Here is a 19544-nt window from a genome sequence, read left to right as displayed (position 1 = left end):
CACACACACCCCAGGCCTCTGCTCTCCGGAGAGCCTTCACACTCACAGACACACACACACCCCACCCCACCCCCAGGCCTCTGCTCTCCAGAGAGCCTTCACATACACACACACACCCCACCCTGCAGGAAGAAGAAAGTACACATCACTAGCCAAGTGGTTTTTAAAGTATATTCCTTAAGGTAACGGTTCCCTTCTGTTGTTACAAAACCATAGCCACTGCGAGAGTAGGAGCCAGGCGTCTAGGTCTTTGATACTGGTCTTCTGGTTAACAATACACTGCGCTTAAGTAGACTGTACAGTTGTATGAATTTGTAAAAGTATTACATGAACAACTAGTGAGGTTTCAGACTCTTGTAATTGTAGTTGACTAGTCCTTGTATTTTCTCGTGAACCGTGTTTCATGGTTTTACCTCAAATCAGAAAACAAAATGAAGTGCTTGGTCGGTTAATAAAAATGGTTTTACCCAGTATAGTGTGGTGGGTTTTTAAACCTTAACCTAAGAAACCAGATTCGATCATTTTACTTTAGCTTAATACTCCGCTTCCCTTCTGTGTGTGTGTGTGTTCCAAAAGAAACCAGTAAAGGGGCAGAACTTCAGAGATCTCACACCACAAACCAAGTACCAGCTTGTCCTGTTAAGAAACAGTGAATTGAGGGGCACCTGGGTGGCTTGGTCAGTTAAGCCCCTACCTTCAGCTCAGGTCATGATCTCAGGGTCCTGGGATCGAGCCCCATGCTGGGCTCCCTGCTCAGCGGGGAGCCTGCTTCTCCCTCTGCCCCTACCTCCCACGTGCAGGCTCTCGAGTAAATAAATAAAATCTTAAAAAAAAAAAAAAAAAAACAGTGAATTGACATTAGCTAAACTGCCCTAATGAAAATGTGCAAACAGACTTTTTAAAAAGTTAGTGTGAATTTATTTTTTGTGACTTGTCAAATTCTGCCTCTTTATTTTATTTTTGTTTTATTATGTTAATCACCATACATTACATCATTAGTTTTTGATATAGTGTTCCATGATTCATTGTTTGCGTATAACACCCAGTGCTCCATGCAGAACGTGCCCTCTTTAATACCCATCACCAGGCTAACCCATCCCCCCACCCCCCTCCCCTCTAGAACCCTCAGTTTGTTTCCCAGAGTCCATAGTCTCTCATGGTTCGTCTCCCCCTCCAATTTCCCCCCCCTTCATTTTCCCCTTACTACTTTTTTTTTTTAACATATAATGTATTATTTGTTTCAAATTCTGCCTCTTTAAATCAGAACTTTCTAAACTCAAAGGCACCTCTGCCTCGAGGTCCATAGCAAGGTTATTAAGGGGTAACTTTACTAAGGACGACATTAAAAGTGCCTGGGCAGGGTTGGTTGGTTCTGTGTTCAGATACCATCCATCAGGAAAGCGTTCGGAAATTCTTACATGCTAGCAAAGTTAATTCACCTCCTGTCAAAAGATCAGATTTGCATATTGCAGTTCGTTGTGTCAGCACAACTTCTTTCTCTGAATATTAGTGTTTTGCCATTTTAACGTTCAAATCGGCAGAGTTTTCTTACAAGGGATGTACTCCGACCGGGAGAGGACGCTCAGCTTTCCGCTTTTTATGTTCCCAAACCATTGCCTGTTTCTATTGTTTTTAAAAGAACCCTGCCCCCCCCACTAGGTTTCATTCAACCAATATTCGAGTTGCCCATTTTGTGCCAAGCACCCTGTTACACCAAGTGCTTCGGGGAAGGGGTGGGAGAGAGAAGCTGGGCCACCTTGCAGCCTGAAAATTCATTCAGATGCGAAGATTAGGCTACTCCTTTCTCTGAGTTAAACGGGTTTGATGCCAAGAGGAAACCGTCCAGAGCCTGGTTAAAGCTTCGATCTCAAATAGCCGGATTCCCCACCATTCAGAATGAAATCAACATTGTATTGATTACACGTAAAAGGATATTACAATAAGGCAGGACTTCGGGCTAAAAACTTCTCAAATCCAGCTAGCATATTCAGAAACCACATTACATAAAAGGCACCATTTAAGATGGGGGGCGTGGTGGTTACAGGTGCCCAGCCAGTGGGGGCGGTGTCAGGTGAACCCCACGGGTTGGTTCCCCTGCTTTAACCAGCCCCCCCCTCCCCTGCAGAGGCACTGTGTTCTCAGGAGTAGCACCTCTGGGTCCTAAGCATTCTCTCCGTGGTTTCCGTACCTCTCCAGATCTGTGGCTTCTCTGCATAGTGACACCTCAGAGGGCCCAAGAGGCTAATCCAAGATCTAGAACAAACATCCAGACAGCCCTTGCTGTTTCAGAGAATGCTCTTTGACTGCCCCCCACCAACAAGGACCCTTTCAGCTGTAAAGTACCCAGATCGTTCTAAGGTACAGTCTTTGTTATAGAACACTTGGAAGCAGTTTGCTGTACGCGTCACGTCAAAACGCAGGTAACTCCTGGCTGATCAAAGACTGACTAGTGAAGCCCCTAGCTTCCCTGACTAGAACCCCCCCCATCCCACACCCTCACTGATAACAAGAGATTGTAGAACTTGAACACTGCCACCAGGTGCTAAAGGGGTGAGGGGAAACGCCACGGGGTCCATTTCGCTGCCTTCTAAGATTATTGATAAAACCTTTGCTGAAGGGAGGATAGTCTTCAGTCCAATACTGTTATTTCAACTTATTCAAAATGAAGATAAAACTGTGATCTTCAGCTGCATGAGCTCTGACATAGTCCATTCCCAAACATTAGCATCATATAGGGAAAAGTTGCATAGAATCAATATAAAGGGGCGCCTGGGTGGCTCAGTCGTTAAGCGTCTGCCTTCGGCTCAGGTCATGATCCCAGGGTCCTGGGATCGAGCCCCGCATCGGGCTCCCTGCTCCGCGGGATGCCTGCTTCTCCCTCTCCCACTCCCCCTGCTTGTGTTCCCTCTCTTGCTGTGTCTCTCTCTGTCAAATAAATAAATAAAATCTTAAAAAAAAAAAAAAAGAATATTAAAACTGGATGTGTGTATATATTTTCATAGAAAATGGAGATGTGCAACATCCTAGCCAATGTGCATGGTAAATGAACAGACTCTAGTCACCACGACCATTTTATTTTTAATATATCTGAAAATTAACTATGTACTATTTCTCTAACAATGCAAATGAGACAAAGGGTCGGCCACAGGAGTGCAAAGCAGCTTACTACAAGTAGAAACTCATCCCCCGCCCCCACCGCCAGTGGGATTATTAGCATTTATTTAAAACATTTTAAACAGTCTTGCAACAAATAAAAATACATTTATTTGGTTCTTACTTTCAAAATTACCAGGTTATGTGGCTTTCTACCTGAGAAATTCAAACAAATTGAACAAAAAGACATTGACAGATTTTTCGTTTTCTTAAAGCGCTTTCAGCAGCACATACAAGGGAAACACATGAAAACACCTATTTAAAAAGACAGAGTTTAAAGTTCAGGCCCTTACTTACTTAATAGGTCATAGAAAAAAGATATGAGAAAATACTTTTGCACCACTTAAGTAACAGCACAATGAAGAAGAACAATGTTAATTAATAGAAAGTGATCACAATATTTTCGGTTCTATTTCATTCCTTACTAAGCCATTCATTCCACCGAAAAGTACAGGATGAATTGTTCTCTTCCTCATTTAAGGCCTACACACACACAAAAAGGTGTATTCAAATCTAAAACGCATTACCACAAGACATATAAAAATCCAAGGTTGTACAGAAAGTAAACATGAAACCAGTATTTTTACTTACTTCTAGGCCCCAGGATGGTACTTAGCAAACAAACAAACCCAGATAAAATATTAGATAGAAGTGACTTAGCACCAGTTCTATTATACCCCCCCCAAAATTGCACATGCTGTATTCTGCACTTTCTTTCTTTTATGTCTGGTTACTGAGCAGCAAATTGTTTTCATGCCTAAAAATCTCTGCAAAGAAAAATTATCTAATGGCAGAAGAAATGAAGATTTGTTTTCAAAACAAGCATAACTGCTTTCCATTACAAACCCCTAATGTTCTTTGTTTCAATGGCATGAAACATGAAAAAAAAAAAAAATGAGGCAGGGTCTCACTGGAGGAGACAAAATACCTAGTTACCAAAAGTTGTCTGACAAAATACAAGCTCTTAGCATTTTAAAAGGCTACTCTGGACAACAGTACTTTGAACATTAATAGTCCTTGCTAGTCCTCCGAGGAGAAAAGGCACTCACCCCATGAGCGATTTTTCAAATGTGACAAGCCAAACCTAGTTTTGATGGCAGTCACTAGCTTGAAAGTGGAACTGAATACATGGAAGCCCACAAATCATTCGTTGGTTATTGTCTTATTAATAATAAGCATGACCTGCTACATTACATTCATTTTTGAACTTTTGCATGAACTAGCATATCTTGGTTACATGTGATTAGAAGAGATCGATGAAACAGTGTGCGGTTCTTAACTTGTGGTGAATTAGAAGATGGCGTAGCCCCTTCAGATATCAGGCTGCTCAAGGGGCTGGTTCTGAGCACAGAATGTGCCTCGTCATTCAGGGCAACCACACTGACCGGCATCCTGCCCTTGGCCCTACCAGCTGGTACTTTTCTACAGAATGTCAAGTTAAGACTGAAATGAATCATGCCCTATGAAAAGGTTGCCTTCCACTACTTCTGTGAATGGAAATCTCCTTTTCCTGCCGCAGCCAGTCTGAGATCTCACTGATGATGTCTCCCACTGCCGAGTCAGGTATAGCTTTGTTGGGGAAAAAAAGAAGGTCATCTCCTGCCCCTGAGGTCCTAAATCCTATATAAGGCAGAATGAATCAGCCGAGCTTTCAATAGAACATGCACTGCATTAAGACGTAAGTCTTTACGAATCTATAAAATATCTCCATTTAAAAACATATTCAAGAAGTCCAAAACCAGTAGGTAAAAAGATAAATTGCTTCTGTTAAGAGTTTACAAATCCTGCACACATACCATTTTTCCCCAGCTAGAAAACTAGGGCTTTGCCCTTGACTCCTCCTAACTCCATGGCATTACTGAGGATTGAGGAGGCACTTGTTAATGTTTTATAAAAGTCAGTTCGGGGATAGTCAGTGGCTTTTTACAAACTGATGTCACCCAACCCTGAGTGAAAGAATTACATAACCTGAAATGGAATACTGCCATGTCCTATCTAGCCAAGTGCCGTTAGTGGTGTCCCGGGATCTTTCCATGTTGCCTTTTGCAAATCCCACTGGTCATTTTACTTCAATTCTCTTGCTTTTCTAGGATGGAATGACTTGGGGGTGGGGGTTCTTCCAAAAACAGCTCCGCGAATGGTCCACCATCCGTTTAAGCCTCAAAGGACAATCCGAGCCCCTTTGTGTTGATTCTTCCAAGTTCCGTTTCTCAAAGGACAACTCTTTTGAGTACTATGAACATATGAATGAGATTAATTTCCTTCTGGTGGGTGGTCACGAAACCTTCCAATGTCACGAAGAAGTCTATGATGTGTTCTAGCTGTCATCTCTTCTGCTACCTGTAGTTATTTCTAGATAAAAGTCAGGACAGTTTTGTGGCTGGCGTTTCTGACCCAATTCAAGCACTTGTAAAAAGATCCTATGCCATTCGCTGCTGTCCCCTTTGAAGACAGCTGACACTAAATGATGATGTTCTAACAGCTAGAGAGCCACAGAGGGCTATCACCTCCTCGCGGTGCTCATTTGCTTCCTCACTGGCACCAAATTCAGGGTGCAGCCAAACTGTAGAAAAGTCTGTCCTTGGATCGAGTTGTACAGGCACGTTGTTTTGCCAACCTTTGGAATCTGGATGTTTCCTATTTCTCAAAGTTTGCCAACACACCTGCAGTCATTTATGCTTCATACTTTGGCAAGAGAAAGGTTTTTGCATTTGACCTTGCTCAAGCTTTTAAGTGCTGCTCTCTTTCTCTGTAGTTGCTAACCACATAACTGTATTTGGTTTTAAATGTTCTATCCTGCACGTTGTTTGCTGAGAATGGGGGTGTTTCTAAGAGGCCTTCAAAACATTTGAAAATATAGAGAACTAGTGTAGCTATTTCCAAAATAGCTTCGGTAGTCGAGGTGCTCCTGACTGTTATGTCTAATATAATAATTACCAGAATTCAGCATGGACTCTCTAGAATGCTCGTCTCTTTTAAACCTTCTGGCCTCCTGGTTATATTCCGACTTCCGTGGAGTCTCTCTTCTTTGGGGCAAGCCCCCCACATAGAAAACATGAGCACTTTGGGATGATGCCATTGGCACGTGAGCGGGCCCGTAGTGCACCTGCCGGCCAGCTGGGCTATCGCCGAACCTCCTCCTCTTCCTTGTGATGTGGTCCAACAGACTGCTAGGACCGGATTGGTGGTAGGAGCCTTCGTCGAACAAGTATTTGGGGGCTAGTGTTGCCCTCCTTTTGCTGGTGCTCTTCTCACCTCTACTGGAACTGTTTTCGCCCTCCAGCCATGAAAATCTCACTTCATACTTGGACCTCTCGCCTGGTTTCCTCAGCTTGGATTTAGAGGAGCTGTGCTCCCCATGACGGTTCCACTTTGAAGACGAGGTCTGCGGACGTGCCCTCATTTCTCGATCGCTGGTGGTGATCTCGTCGTCATTAAGAGATCTTTTTTCTGGGGAGCTATCATCTGTGGCCACAGACCGCTCTTTCTCCTCTTTGTTTATGCTAAGGATTTCACTAAAGCACTCGGAATCACTACTGATTTCCTCTAAGAAATCTGTCAACTCCAAATCTAAGTCGCCTGACCGGCCGGGTGAGGAAACGGGGCTCTGACTTGGGGAGTTGGAATCTTTGACCTGGTAAGCTTGCGTCTTTTCCAACAGATGGCTCTTTCCATCAGCTGGGGACAGGTGATCACCAGTTTCACTAGCTGTGTCCTGGCAATGATCTTTTAACTCCTTGGTCCATGCTTTGGCATAATCCACTTTTCCTCTCTTTTGTGGTTTATGCTCAGGATCCTTAGTACAGATCTCTGATGGGCAGTCATCTTCTTGAACCCGTTCTCTTGTTGCCAGGTTTTGCATTTGGCTCAGACTGGTGGAATGATGTTTACGTTTTCTCAGATTGATCTGAAATCCATTTCCCTTAGCATGGACAGCCCTCTGCCACTGACATGGGCTTGCTATGTGACTTGGTTCTAGGCAGATCCGGGCATACTTTGGAGTTTGATAGTAGTTTAATAGGTAATCAATAAATTCATCTGTTTCATAGATCTTCTGTTTCCTGCCATGGTCTGGCTCAAATAATGTGGAAGAATCGGATTTATTAGAACTGCAGTGGTCTTCTTTCTCAAGAGACTGATCTTGAATCATTGCATTCTGCAAAGAATTCTGGTCAGAGACCAAACTGTGATTGTATTCCTCGGTTAATAATTTTCCAGTTCTCTCTTTTCTAGCTGAATATCTTATTTTTTTTCTCCCAAGGTGGTGGGAAGATTTACGTAAGTGAGCCCTAGTTCTTTTCTTCATTTTTTGTTTTCGTTTATTGTCTGACTTGGCAACCTGATATTTTGGCATTTCTTCCTGATTTTGAAGACACTGAGTATTTAACTCTTCTTTCTTCAGAGTTTCCAACGTGTTCCCTGGAGCATGATTCACTTTTGGGCTTGCGTCATCTACCCCCTGTGGGTTAAACTGTGTGGATACCTTTAAAGAAAAAGGTTAAAAATCTCGCATGAAAAACCTCACAGTGTAAAAATCTCAAAGAAAACTGGGCTTTCTGACGTGGTTCTGAAGAGGTTTCTTTTTTTTTTTAAGATCTTATTTATTTATTTGAGAGAGAGAGACAGAGATAGTGAGAGAGAGCATGAGCGGGGAGGAGAGAGAGAAGCAGGCTCCCCGCTGAGCAGGGAGTCCGATGCGGGGCTCGATCCCAGGATCCCAGGATCATGACCTGAGCCGAAGGCAGACGCCTAACCGACTGAGCCACCCAGGCGCCCCTGAAGAGGTTTCTAACACGTAAGGTAGATCCAAATTAGGAACAATATTGCATGGAGGAAAGAGGTACAGGATTCGCTCTCTCGGGCGAACGTGAGCCATGTTTATGAGGTCTGTGCGCCATGATTTAGGTACCTCCAAAGCACATGACCCCCTTTTTTTTTTTATTTGTTCACAAACTGGTGAGGACTTACAGTTCCAGGTCTTAGGCTAGGGGCTGGGGATAGAAAGAAGAATAAGAAATGCTCTACAGCCTTCCCAGAAAATCCTAGAACAGGAAAAGACTGATGGGTGAAATGTGTGTCTAAAAGGGAATCAACTGGTTTAAAAGAGAACCTGCCTCTGTTTGTCATCCCAGCCTCTTCCCATGGGTTGCTGGTGCGGATGTCCCTGAGCTGTACCCCCTCACCTGCTTCAGTTGGAAGCAAAGCGGCAGGTACAAAGTGTGGCCGTGGCAATGGGTCGGTCTGTGATGTCTGCTCTGCAGAACTGCAGGCCAGGTGAAAGGTCACCCACGGGCCCCACCCTGCTGGGAGAGATCACCCTGTGCTCGGGCTCACACAGGGCGCACCTCGGGACAGTGCCTACCCATTACCCGGGATTCGAACCTGGGGACTGCGTCAGCAGTGTGAGGCCCCGTCAGTGGGGCCAAGAGTTAGGCACCACGTCCATTTAAAGAGACAAATTCTCATAAAGGAGTCACCCCTGGAGGTCATCACGGTAAATTAAAAGATTCAGCAAGCCTTATTATAAATGTAAATGCGAGATTTTTCTGATCCTGATTTCACCAAGGTTGGTCGTCTGCATTCATGAGAGAAAGGCTGGGAATGCAGATATCCATGAAAGGACCTCTTATCTGATCCTGATGCCATTCACTCTGCATATTTAAATATGCATTTTTAAATGAACAATCTGGGAACCTTTCCGGCCTTTCCTCCGGGCCATCTGCGGGAATCTGGTTATCTTTAGGAGGTCAGTAAAGCGGGGCAAAAAAAACCCCCCAAAACCCTGAACCTCCAAAATGGAAACTCTCCAAACAAAACAAATTGCTCTGTGAGGTCAGAAATTCCTTAGCAAATAGTTTAAGACTAGACTAACTGGAGCTCGCTACACAAAGGTCTCCGTCCAAGGCTCTTCCTTTCCATCCAGACCCGTTGCAGATGAATGGACAAGTCAAGTTAATGGAAGACTCCTACCAACGTAACACCCACGCCATCCATCCCCGCCCCCTGGCACTAGGAGCCTAGAGGAGTAGATTCACTGGCTATCCTGCTCAGGGTCGCACGGTCCCAGAGCTCAGGACCACAAAGTGTGGGTGTGCCAGACCTCAGGGGTGAGACACAACTGTGTTGGAGCATTTGGGCGCCCCCCCCCTTTGTAAATCCACAGTTGGGTTTACTGGAGATCAGCCTATTCAAAACAAACCCCAAGGAAGGCAAAGAGTCTTCCATGGAGTCAATTTTAAATGGGCCATGGCGTCAGTGTCAAAGTGCGTCTCCGAAAGATCAGGTACCTACCAAACGTGAAGACGGATTGAGAAGGAGCCTTACTGCAAGTTTCCTCAAGAGTACCCGGAGCAACCGGAGAGCCTCCACCCGCCTCTGGGCCAGGAGGAACTTCCGCTCCTCCCATCCCTCCGAAGAGTCGGGCTCCCGGGCGCTGTCAGCGGGGGCTCGGGCCTTGGCTTTCCTGGGCCGAAGTCTGTCTCTCTCCTTCGGGCCTCGTCTCCTCACCCTGGCCTTCTTCCTCTTTTCCTGGGCTCTCCTTTCCTCCTCTTTTCTTTTTCTGGACAACGATTAAGATTCAATCATTCAGAAGGCATGGATTAGGCATGAGCTCTCCTTCCAGCTCCTTCCCCATTGCCGGCGGGGGGGTGGGGCAGGGCACGGATCATTTAGGTTTCCCGGAATCACGCAGTGCTAACCCCAGGGTCTGACCTAGACAACTTAGGGAATAAGGCACCGTTGGTGCATCAGTCAAAGGGGGAGGGCACAAAACTGAGCTGGTACAGGAGCGAGTATACAAGAAGAAGGCTACAGAATTCAAAGAAGGGGCTTCTAGAAGTCCCCACTCTCTCAAACCACCAGCAGTCCAGCTTGTGGATTTAGCCATCACAGTGGTGATTTCATTTCTCTCCGAGATCAAAACCTTCCATGGAGCTGGCTTCAAGTAGGCTTATAAATAAAGGGAAATCAAGGCACTCAGAAACTCTTATGGCTGAGAACTGGTCCTTGGTACCTATTACTTAACACAGGACACTATCATAAAAGCATACTGGCTTAGGAGAATATGGGCTTTGTTTACTGGTATTTTCCGAAAAATCAAACTGTTTTGCTTGGGCCCTTATGGAACCGTGGGGAAGGGGAAAGAAGGGACAATCACCTGAGTGAGGACTTAGCCAAAAGCTGGAAGATTATCTCAACTGCATGTTTAGTCCGGAAATTTGGGGGGATAGTTGCCTTGAGTGGGCTCAAACTCTGGCTGAGTTTCACAGACATGATCTCAGGCAATTCCTATCACCCCCGCCAGCCAAAAAAATGAAAGGCACACGGAAGGGGACTCTTTATCTCCTTTTTTGAATGTCTCTAATTTACATGACTCAAAGAATAAACACGCGAGGGGAGGGGCCAAGAGGCAAAACTGGTTTTGAGAGCCCATTTGTACCTTCTTGGCAAACCTCTGGCAATCCAAGGATAAGCTCAAAGAAATAAACACAGAGGCTCCTCAAATTCACCGAAAGAACTTAAGCCAACAAGAAATAGAAGGCCAAGAAATCCATGCCTTCCTGCAAAGGCTTGCTTTGACTGTTGACCAAGAAAATCTCTCCCAGACCTAAAAAGATTTTTTTTTATTTTTAAATTAGTAGGCAAGGTCAACTTTGGTAAATTTGGGGTAAACTGGTCAACTTTTTAATTCGGTGGGCTAGGATTTTCACTGTAAGATATCTTAATCTAGCTCATTACCTGTTCTCCCTGAGAACTTTCTTTTTAAGTTTCTCGTTTTCAATCATTTGGCCATTTTGGTTTTGTGACGGCACAGCTGGAAGACTGTGGGCTTCCCCTGAGTTTTCCATTTCTGTACCAATTCCTGCCGCCTCCCCCCTCAATGTTATCTGTCGAGTGCAGCCAGTCACCCGAAGGAACAAACCCACACGTCACAAGTGAAAACCCCTCTTGGTTAACGTTGGTCTCCTCACCTTGCAGCCTCTTCCTCGTCTCTCTTTACTTTTTTCCTTTCTTCCTCCAGCTCTTGTAACTTTAGCCTTTCTTGATTTCTCCTCCTTATAGCCCCTTCGCTGAAATGTTTGGTCGTATCAAACATAACCTGCCCACAAACAATTCAGAGTTCCATTAGAAAAGTCTGCCAGCTGGCTGGGTGTGTCCCAGGCCAGGGAAATGAAACCAGTATGTACAGAACAACTCAAAACTTGGCGAGTTCAAAATGTCCTCCCCGCATCCCCATCCCCATACTGTTCCGCTGTTTCTTGGTCACCTGCACAACAGCCCTGTGGGTTCTAGAACTGTCTTCGGCAGAACCCTTGAGGAGTTCTCATATAGCTATAGACAGCATCACCGGGTCATCATGGGCACAGGCTCTGAGGGATGTGAGTTTATTACCTCTGGCTCGTTATTAAGATCAACTGAGTTCAGGTATTTTAGTCGCCAGAGACAAAAATAGGCAAAAAAAAAAAAAAAAAAAAAAAATGCTTGGGGGTGGAGGAAGGATCGGGGAAGCAAAGATGCAAGAGAACTGACCTGATGGGATACGAGATCAGACTGTAGTGATTATTAAGCTACTTTGGAAATCCCCAAAATGAAGTAAAAGTCCGGTCAAGGTGCTACAAACAAATTTGCTTAAAAAATAAAAGGAGGCAAAAATAGCCCTTTAAATGTACACAAGAATGCTAAACACCAAATTCACAATCACGGCCACCTCTGCGGGGAGGGAGGGGGATGGTGGCTCATCTCACGGGGGATGTTTCTTTTTTTACGCCGTGTGGTGGGTACATGGGTGATCACTATAGTACGTGTTCTATCTTTTGTCTGGCTGAATAGCTCACAATTTTAAAAGATATATTTTAACATAGTTTCACACCACACACACACACACACACACACACACACACACACACACTCATACATAGGAAGCTACTTAAGCCGAAAATCCAAATTCATGCTCAAGGCTGAGAGAATAAGGAGTATTCAACTGCATCTTTTCCTCTGCTGGATTAAGAGGTCAAAAAGGAGGTGGCCAAGCGTTCAGACATCAATGAGGTGGCATGACTGGATAGACAGGATGATCTTGAAAGGAAAGGAGGGCGCCTGGGTGGCTCAGTTGGTTAAGCAACTGCCTTCGGCTCAGGTCATGATCCTGGAGTCCCGGGATCGAGTCCCGCATCGGACTCCCTGCTCAGCGGGGAGTCTGCTTCTCCCTCTGATCCTCCCCCTCTCATGCTCTCTGTCTCCCATTCTCTCTCTCAGATAAATAAATAAAAAATCTTTAAAAAAAAAAAAAAGAAAGGAAAGGAGCCCAGTTTGTTGAGAGTGTGTTCCAGCAATTTACCTGACAGACATCCTGAAAATGTAAGCTGTTGCCCCCAAGAGTAAAGGGGAGTAACCTGCTCTCCTGTGGGTTCAAACTGCATGGATCCTCTCTCTCAGCAACTCGTCAGATGGAACATGCATAAGAGGTAGCTCCATGAGGGCCAGAAGAATTCTTCAGTGCCCTCAAGAAGTTTGAGGCAGGACCCCAGATTATAAGACCCATCCCTTCCAAACCATAGCTGGCAGAAGAATGTCCACATCAGGATTAGTTTTCTTCTTAAACATCCATTTATGAGTGACAACACAAATCTCTACATCAGCTACTGATCAGAGCCTAATGGGGTTTAAGGAATGCTTCCTTAAGATGCTTCCTTCCAGCTTTTGCTCAGGACCACCCGAATGATGGGAAAGGAAAGAAATTCTGGCTCCTTCTTACCTTGATGTTACAGGCCAGAGCTTTTCCATCATCTCCCTTCAACATCAGCCTCATCCCTCGAAGGGACTCCATGGCTTTCACGAAGTCAGTCGACTCCTGGTACTGGATAAAGGCCTCGAACGTCTGCAAGCCAAAGCTAAAACCCCCGAAGGTTCCACCAGTCATCACTTCTCTGTAAGGATCCAGCATAGGGATGTCCACATTCTTGATCTTCCCAAAGCTCTCAAAGACCACCCGAAGGATCTCTTCACAGGGCTTCTCCCCGCTGGAGCCTTTGGGCGCAAACCATTTGCAGGGCAAGCCTTCGAAATAGATCGAATCTGGGCTCTTGTCCTGGTCCTGCTCTTCGGCCCCATCACTCGCTGAGGCCTCCTTTTCCCTGGGGAAGCGCTCCCACTCTCCCTGGGCATCTGTAGCCACGACTTTTAAGTCTGTTTTCAAACCATTCAGCTTGATGATCTTCCCATGTAACTTGGCCTTCAAGATCTGAACCAAACTGCGCGTTTCAGCCTCGCCCTCAAATCGGATGAAGTCCTTTGTGCTCTTGGAGAGCCGAACGGTGGTGAACTGGTCAGGGCAAATCAGGCTCTTCAGCTGGTCAAGCACTTCCCAGTTGGAGAAGGGCCGCGTCGGTTCTGAGCTCTCTGGCACCAAGACATTGATCATCAATTTTGCTATGGGCTTGAGGTAGAGGTGCTGAGCCGCACACAGCTCCGTCGCCTCAGAGTTATCATATACCACGGTGACCATCATGGTAGTCCCCGGAGACCTTAGAGGGCGAAAGAGAACATTTTCATACAGATGGAGCAAGACACAGATTTGGATTTTGAATGGTGCTAGCATTCCCGGACTTCGGCTCAATCAATAAGGGAAAGTGTACTTTGGGGAGAATTGAGACAATAGTTTACATTTGTTTAATGTGTTTCAGAGCTTTCAAAGAGTTTCCATATACAGTGGACTCTTGAACCGTATGGGGGCGAGGGGCACCAACCCCCCCCACCCCTGTGCAGTCAAAAATCGACGTATAACTTGTGACTCCCCCAAAACTTAACTCCTAATAGCCTACCATGGACCGGAAGCCTTACCAATAACAGAAACAATCAAGTAACACCCATTGGGTATGTTAGATGTGTGATATACCATATTCTTACAATGAAGTAAGCTAGAGAAAAGAAAATGTTATTAAGAAAATCATAAGGAAGGAAAAAATATAGGGGCTCCTGGCTGGCTCTGTTGGTGGAGTGTGTGACTCTTGATCTCAGGGTCGTGAGTTCAAACCCTACATTGGGGGTAGAGATTACTTTAAAAAAAAAACATCATAAGGGAAAATACATTTACAGTACCGTATTTATCGAAAAAAATTCCACATATAAGTGGACACATGCAGTTCAAACCCATGCTGTTCAAGGGTCAACTGTACTGTGTGTTTCCATTTCCTTCACTGAAAAATAGAGATTCTAGGATTTCCGAGAAGATACAGTGAGCGAGTACGTGTGAAATCCTTAGAATAGTGCCTGGCACACAGGAAGTTCTCAAAAAACACAAACCATGATGATTATTTATTAGTGGCATTGGTCTTACTTTATCCCATCTAATTCATGAAGCAACCTGTAAGTAGGCATTTTCATGCCTGTTTTACAGATGGGGAAATTCGGATGGATTCAGGAAAATGAAATGACTTGCCCACACATTGAAACCCCAAGATTCCAAATCTCCAATCTATTGAGTGACTGATCTCAAAGGTAGACTCCCATAAAAACTGACATTTCATATTAACAAACTCTTTTAAGCTGCCCCAAGGTGAATAAGATTGCTAATACTGGGACTTAAGGATTTCTGCTCCTATTTGCTGACTTCAAAGAGAACTTCCCAAAAGAGGAGTTCTTTCTAAAGCGTATATATTCAGACTCCATATAACCTGAATTTCTCACCGTCAGCTTGAGGGAGGTTTAGACTCAAACATATACGACTAGCTGATGGAAATTCTAACACAAAATTTACTATTAAATCTTGGTTAACTTTATAAGTACATAATTCTTTTTAAAAATTTTTTATTTAAATTCAATTTAGTTAATATATAGTGTATTATTAGTTTCGGGCAGAATTTAGTGATTCATCAGTTGCATGTAATACCCATTTACAAAATAGCTGTCCATAAAGGACAATCCAAATCAATTTCCTTGAGTTTGCATAAGCTGTTTTTTTTTTAAGATTTTATTTATTTGACAGAGAGAGAGAGAGAGAGAGAGCACAAGCAGGGGGTAGGGTCATAGGGAGAAGCAGACTCCCTGCTGAAGGACTCGATCCTGGGACTCCTAGGACTCCAGGATCATGACCTGAGCCGGAGGCACATACTTAACCCACTAACCAGCCAGGCGCCCTTAAAGCAACAGGTTTTAAAAAACATTCCAGAAAAAAATACACACATAGTTAATCACTTCAAAGTAATCAGGTTTCTCATGCTCTTCCCACTTATTCCAGTGATACTGCCTTTGTGTTAAACATTTTAGAATGCTTCCTTTTGGATTGATTTCAAAGTCTGGGTTACATTCTTTTAAATAGTCTTGATGGAGGTCAATTTTGAAATTCTTTTCTCATGGATTTGATATTTAGAAATTATCAAAAATTACCTAGAATCAAGAATGTTGCATAAAATGGGTGACTATAAAAAACAAACTGATTTTCCTGGGCGCCTGGATGGCTCAGTGGGTTAAGCGTCTGCCTTCGGCTCAGGTCATGATCCTGGAGTCTCAGGATCAAGTTCCACACCCGGCTCGGGCTCCCGGCTCAGCGGGGAGTCTGCTTCTTCCTCTGACCTTCCCCCTCTCGTGCTTTCTCTCTCTCACTCTCTCTCTCAAATAAATAAATAAAATCTTTAAAAAAAAAAACTGATTTTCTTAATTGGCTTATAACCACCACCACCTCCCTTAAAAGGAGATTCCAATAAAGGCTCTAATTCTTTCTTTTTTAATTAGTTTGTACATCGTTGGAATGAGTTTAGAGCTTTGAAAGATGACAACTCTGAAAGACAACATTCATTTGAATGTCGTGGTATAACAGTTGCAAAAACAACCCCAGGTTTCCACCCAGCCCCATATCCATACTCTGCAATGTGACTTTGAGTTATCGCAATTGAGAGACAATTTTCCCCCAGTTTTTGAATGTGAGCTGGCCTTTTTTTTTTTCCCAGCCACTAGAATGTGGCAGAAGTGACAAAGTGCCAGTTCTAGGCCTAGGTCTCAAGTGGCCTTTACGCTCCTGGAACCCAGCCATGCCATGAGGACACACCTGAGCTAGCCTGCTGGAGGATGCCGGGCCACATGAAAAAGAGCCCCCTTGTGGCAGATGAGCCATCCTAAACCAGCCAGTCCCCAACCCACCAACTAACCATGGACCTGTGAGCAAGCACAACAGTCCTGCCAACCTATAGACTTGTGAGAAATAATAAATCGCCGTTAAGCCACTAAGTTTGGGGATGGTTTGTTACACAACAATAGCTAACTGATACAAACATCTAGCTCCTAATTAATTTCAAGATACATAATTCCACTTAATAGTTTTTACACAAATGAGTAAAAATCATAAAAACCAATTTCTGGGAGGGTTTTGGGAAGAAAAAACACAGGTACCTTCATATCCATATCTTGCTAGATATAATGTAAATCATTTTTTTTCTATAATAATTTAGCAAAACAAACCAAGAACCATAAAAAAGGCTCATTTCCTTTGATCAAGTAACCTACTCTAGAAACTTATCCTAGAGAAATAATTGCAAATAAAAAAACATGGGGCATCTGGCTGGCTTAGTAGGTAGAGCGTGTGACTCTTAATCTCAGGGGTGTGAGTTCAAACCCCGAGTTGGGCATAGAGCCTACTTTAAAAAAAAAAAAATGCTCAAAGCTGCTTATTACAGTGTCATTTGGATACGAATTTGTCCTAACCATGTATGCACGGGAATAAAGTCCAGAAATTGAGTTATGATTTTTTGTAGTTTTAATAAAAACATTCTATTTAATCAAACTTTCAATAGATGCATTTTTTAGTCACTCGTTTCAAATTATAAATGGATCTTATTTAAAAAGTTCTTCTACTTAAAATTAAATTCACAAAGACTACTAAAAATCATAAACTTTTTGAGATTTGCCATATGCCTCATGTCCCTCACAAGGGCAATTTCTACAGAATAAAACAAGTGTCTATATTTTAGCCAGACCTCTCCATTTGTCTGAAGTGTCAAAAAGGCTTTTATCAAATTTGGAGAGAAATGAGTCAAATACTATTTTACAGTGTTTGATGAACTGAATTTTTGACAGTTTTCAAATAACTGGCTATCACCTCCATCTCAAAGTGAAGTCAAAATAAGCAGTAAATTCTATAGCCAAGGATATAACTCAGGTAACTAGAGCAAACAGCAAGATGGTCTCAGGGAGCAAAGGGTACTGAGCAGAGAGACAGAGGAACGGGATGATCTAAAGGGGCAGCCACTCCTCAGCCCCAGCCGCAGTGATGGAAGAAGGGCCTGGGATGGCCAGATACTCCTATTATTCCAAAGAGACCAGCAATCTAGATCCTTACGTAAAATCTGATTTTCAGATGTTGGCAATCAATTTAAACAATTTAAAAGCACTGCCGGGTGCAAATAAACATATCTGCATGACTCACGGGCTTGCCAGTCCTTGAGCTCTCTGCTCTAGAGTATCTTTTCTCAGCTGTTTCTCCAGGGATAGGACTCTACATCTGGATTAGGAAGCATCTGAGTTATTTTCGGACTTGCCCAAGAGGACCCGATTGTTCTTAAAAATCAAAACCCAGCCTCCGTTAAAATCCCCAACACAGGGCGGCTGGGTGGCTCAGTTGGTTAAGCGACAGCCTTCGGCTCAGGTTGTGATCCTGGGGTCCTGGGATTGAGCCCAACATCAGGCTCCCCCTCCTCAGCAGAGAGCCTGCTTCTCCCTCTCCCTCTGCCACTCTCCCTGCTTGTGCTCTCTGTCAAATAAATAAATAAAATCTAAAAAAAAAAAAAAAAAAATCCCCAGAGCGCCTGGGTGGCTCAGTTGGTTAAGCGGCTGCCTTCGGCTCAGGTCATGATACCAGGGTCCTGGGATCGAGCCCCACAACAGGCTCCTTGCTCAGCGGGGAATCTGTTTTTCCCTCTCCCTCTGCCTGCTTGTGCTCTCTGTCTGTCAAATAAATAAATAAAATATTTAAAAAAAAATCCCCAACACGGGAGTCTGGCTGGCTCAAGTCAGAGGAGCGTGCGACTCTTGATCTGGGAGTGGTAGGTTCAAGCCCCAGGTTGGGTGTAGAGATGAAAGAAAGAAAGAAAGAAACAAGCAAACAAACAAACAAACTTAAAAAAATAAAATCCCCAATGCAAATCCTTGTTTCCCAAAAACAATAAGAAATGAAACAGTTGTTCTCATTTCTTCCCCTGTTGTTCACAGGCTTTAAGATTAAATGTTTAAGAATATTTTAAAATACTCTTCCAGAATATGGAGCTAATTTTCCAATCTTATTTTTTAAAAATATTGAGGCACATGTCAGTTCATAATGAACTTATGGTCCACCAAGGCACTAGATTTTTTTTTTTTTTTTGTACTGTTGCCAAGTTCACTTTTCTTCTTGAAGCTGCTAAGGGACTGAAGCTGCTACTTTTTCATCTGTCTCAGGGACCATATGATTTCTCATCTCTGTTTCTCTTTGTGTTATTGTTCCATTCTACTGCCTATCTCTTTAACTAACCAATGACTTCCTTCTTTATAAAATTTCAGTGGCTCTTTACAGTCTTCGTTCTGTGCATCCGTGAATACAGATGGGAGCTGACACTTGTGCCTTTTTGAAGCTTGCTTTCCCTTTGGCTTCCAGGCCACCACACTCTTCTGGCTTTCCTCTCACTTTCCTAGTTGGTCCTCTTCGTCTTCTTTGTGGGTCCCTGTTCATCTACCTTTCCCTCAACTATTTGTTGTGCCTTGGTTTTTGCCTTTGGTTTCCCCTTAACTTTGGTTGTGCCTTTGGGGTTTTTTTTCTATATGTAATATGTCTTCAGCAAATAAATCATGTTTAAAATGACAGGTGGAGATGAGCTCTTCTTGGGATGAGAAAACAAAGAAGCAATCCCCATGGAAAGTCAACATCTGGCAGTCACCGAGAGGAGGAGAGCTCAGCAAGAAGACAGAAGGAGCAGCCAGACATGTAGGAGTGAAGAAAGAGGGTTAGTCAGCAATCTTAACTATTCCTAAGAGGTCAAGTAAGATGAGAATAGAGAAACATCCACTAAACTTTTTTTAAGATTTTAAGTAATCCCTACACCCAACGTGGGACTCAAACTCACAACCCTGAGATCAAGAGCCACATGCTCTACCAACTGAGCCAGGCACCCCAAGAAGTGTCCACAGAATTTTGCAGCATAGAGGCTGTTGAGGGCAAAACCCAAATTATAGTAAGTTGAAGGGTTAAAAAGAAGTAGAGAAGCAGAGATAGTGTGTGGATTATGATTTTAAGAAATGGAGCAGGGGCTCCTGGCTGGCTCAGTCAGTAGAGCGTGACTGTGAGTTCGAGCCCCACATTGGGCATAGAGCTCACAAGAAAGAAAGGAAGGAAGGAAGGAAGGAAGGAAGGAAGGAAGGAAGGAAGGAAG

General features: G+C 43.8%; 1 protein-coding gene across 2 annotated transcripts in view; it reads right to left on the bottom strand.

Moving 5' to 3' along the window:
* Positions 1-3073: 3073 nt before the first annotated feature.
* The window catches only part of LOC116623914 (A-kinase anchor protein 17B), a 30691-nt gene continuing 14220 nt past the window's right edge, over positions 3074-19544 (bottom strand). Inside the window, exons 4-7 of one of the 2 annotated variants that reach the window (XM_032391435.1) lie at positions 12908-13676; positions 11124-11251; positions 9445-9712; positions 3074-7636 (exon numbers count right to left, since the gene is read on the bottom strand). In XM_032391435.1, the coding sequence (XP_032247326.1) occupies positions 5993-7636; positions 9445-9712; positions 11124-11251; positions 12908-13660 (2793 nt within the window). In that variant the 5' untranslated portion in view covers positions 13661-13676 and the 3' untranslated portion in view covers positions 3074-5992. The remainder of the gene's footprint in view (positions 7637-9444; positions 9713-11123; positions 11252-12907; positions 13677-19544) is intronic. The other variant, XM_032391436.1, reaches the window with a different exon arrangement.

The sequence above is a fragment of the Phoca vitulina genome, unplaced genomic scaffold (genome assembly GCF_004348235.1).
Source record: "Phoca vitulina isolate PV1807 unplaced genomic scaffold, GSC_HSeal_1.0 scaffold62, whole genome shotgun sequence".
In the NCBI taxonomy this organism is placed as follows: domain Eukaryota; kingdom Metazoa; phylum Chordata; class Mammalia; order Carnivora; family Phocidae; genus Phoca; species Phoca vitulina.
The sequence above is the reverse complement of the archived record's forward strand: the minus strand, read 5'-3'. Positions and strand labels throughout refer to the sequence as shown.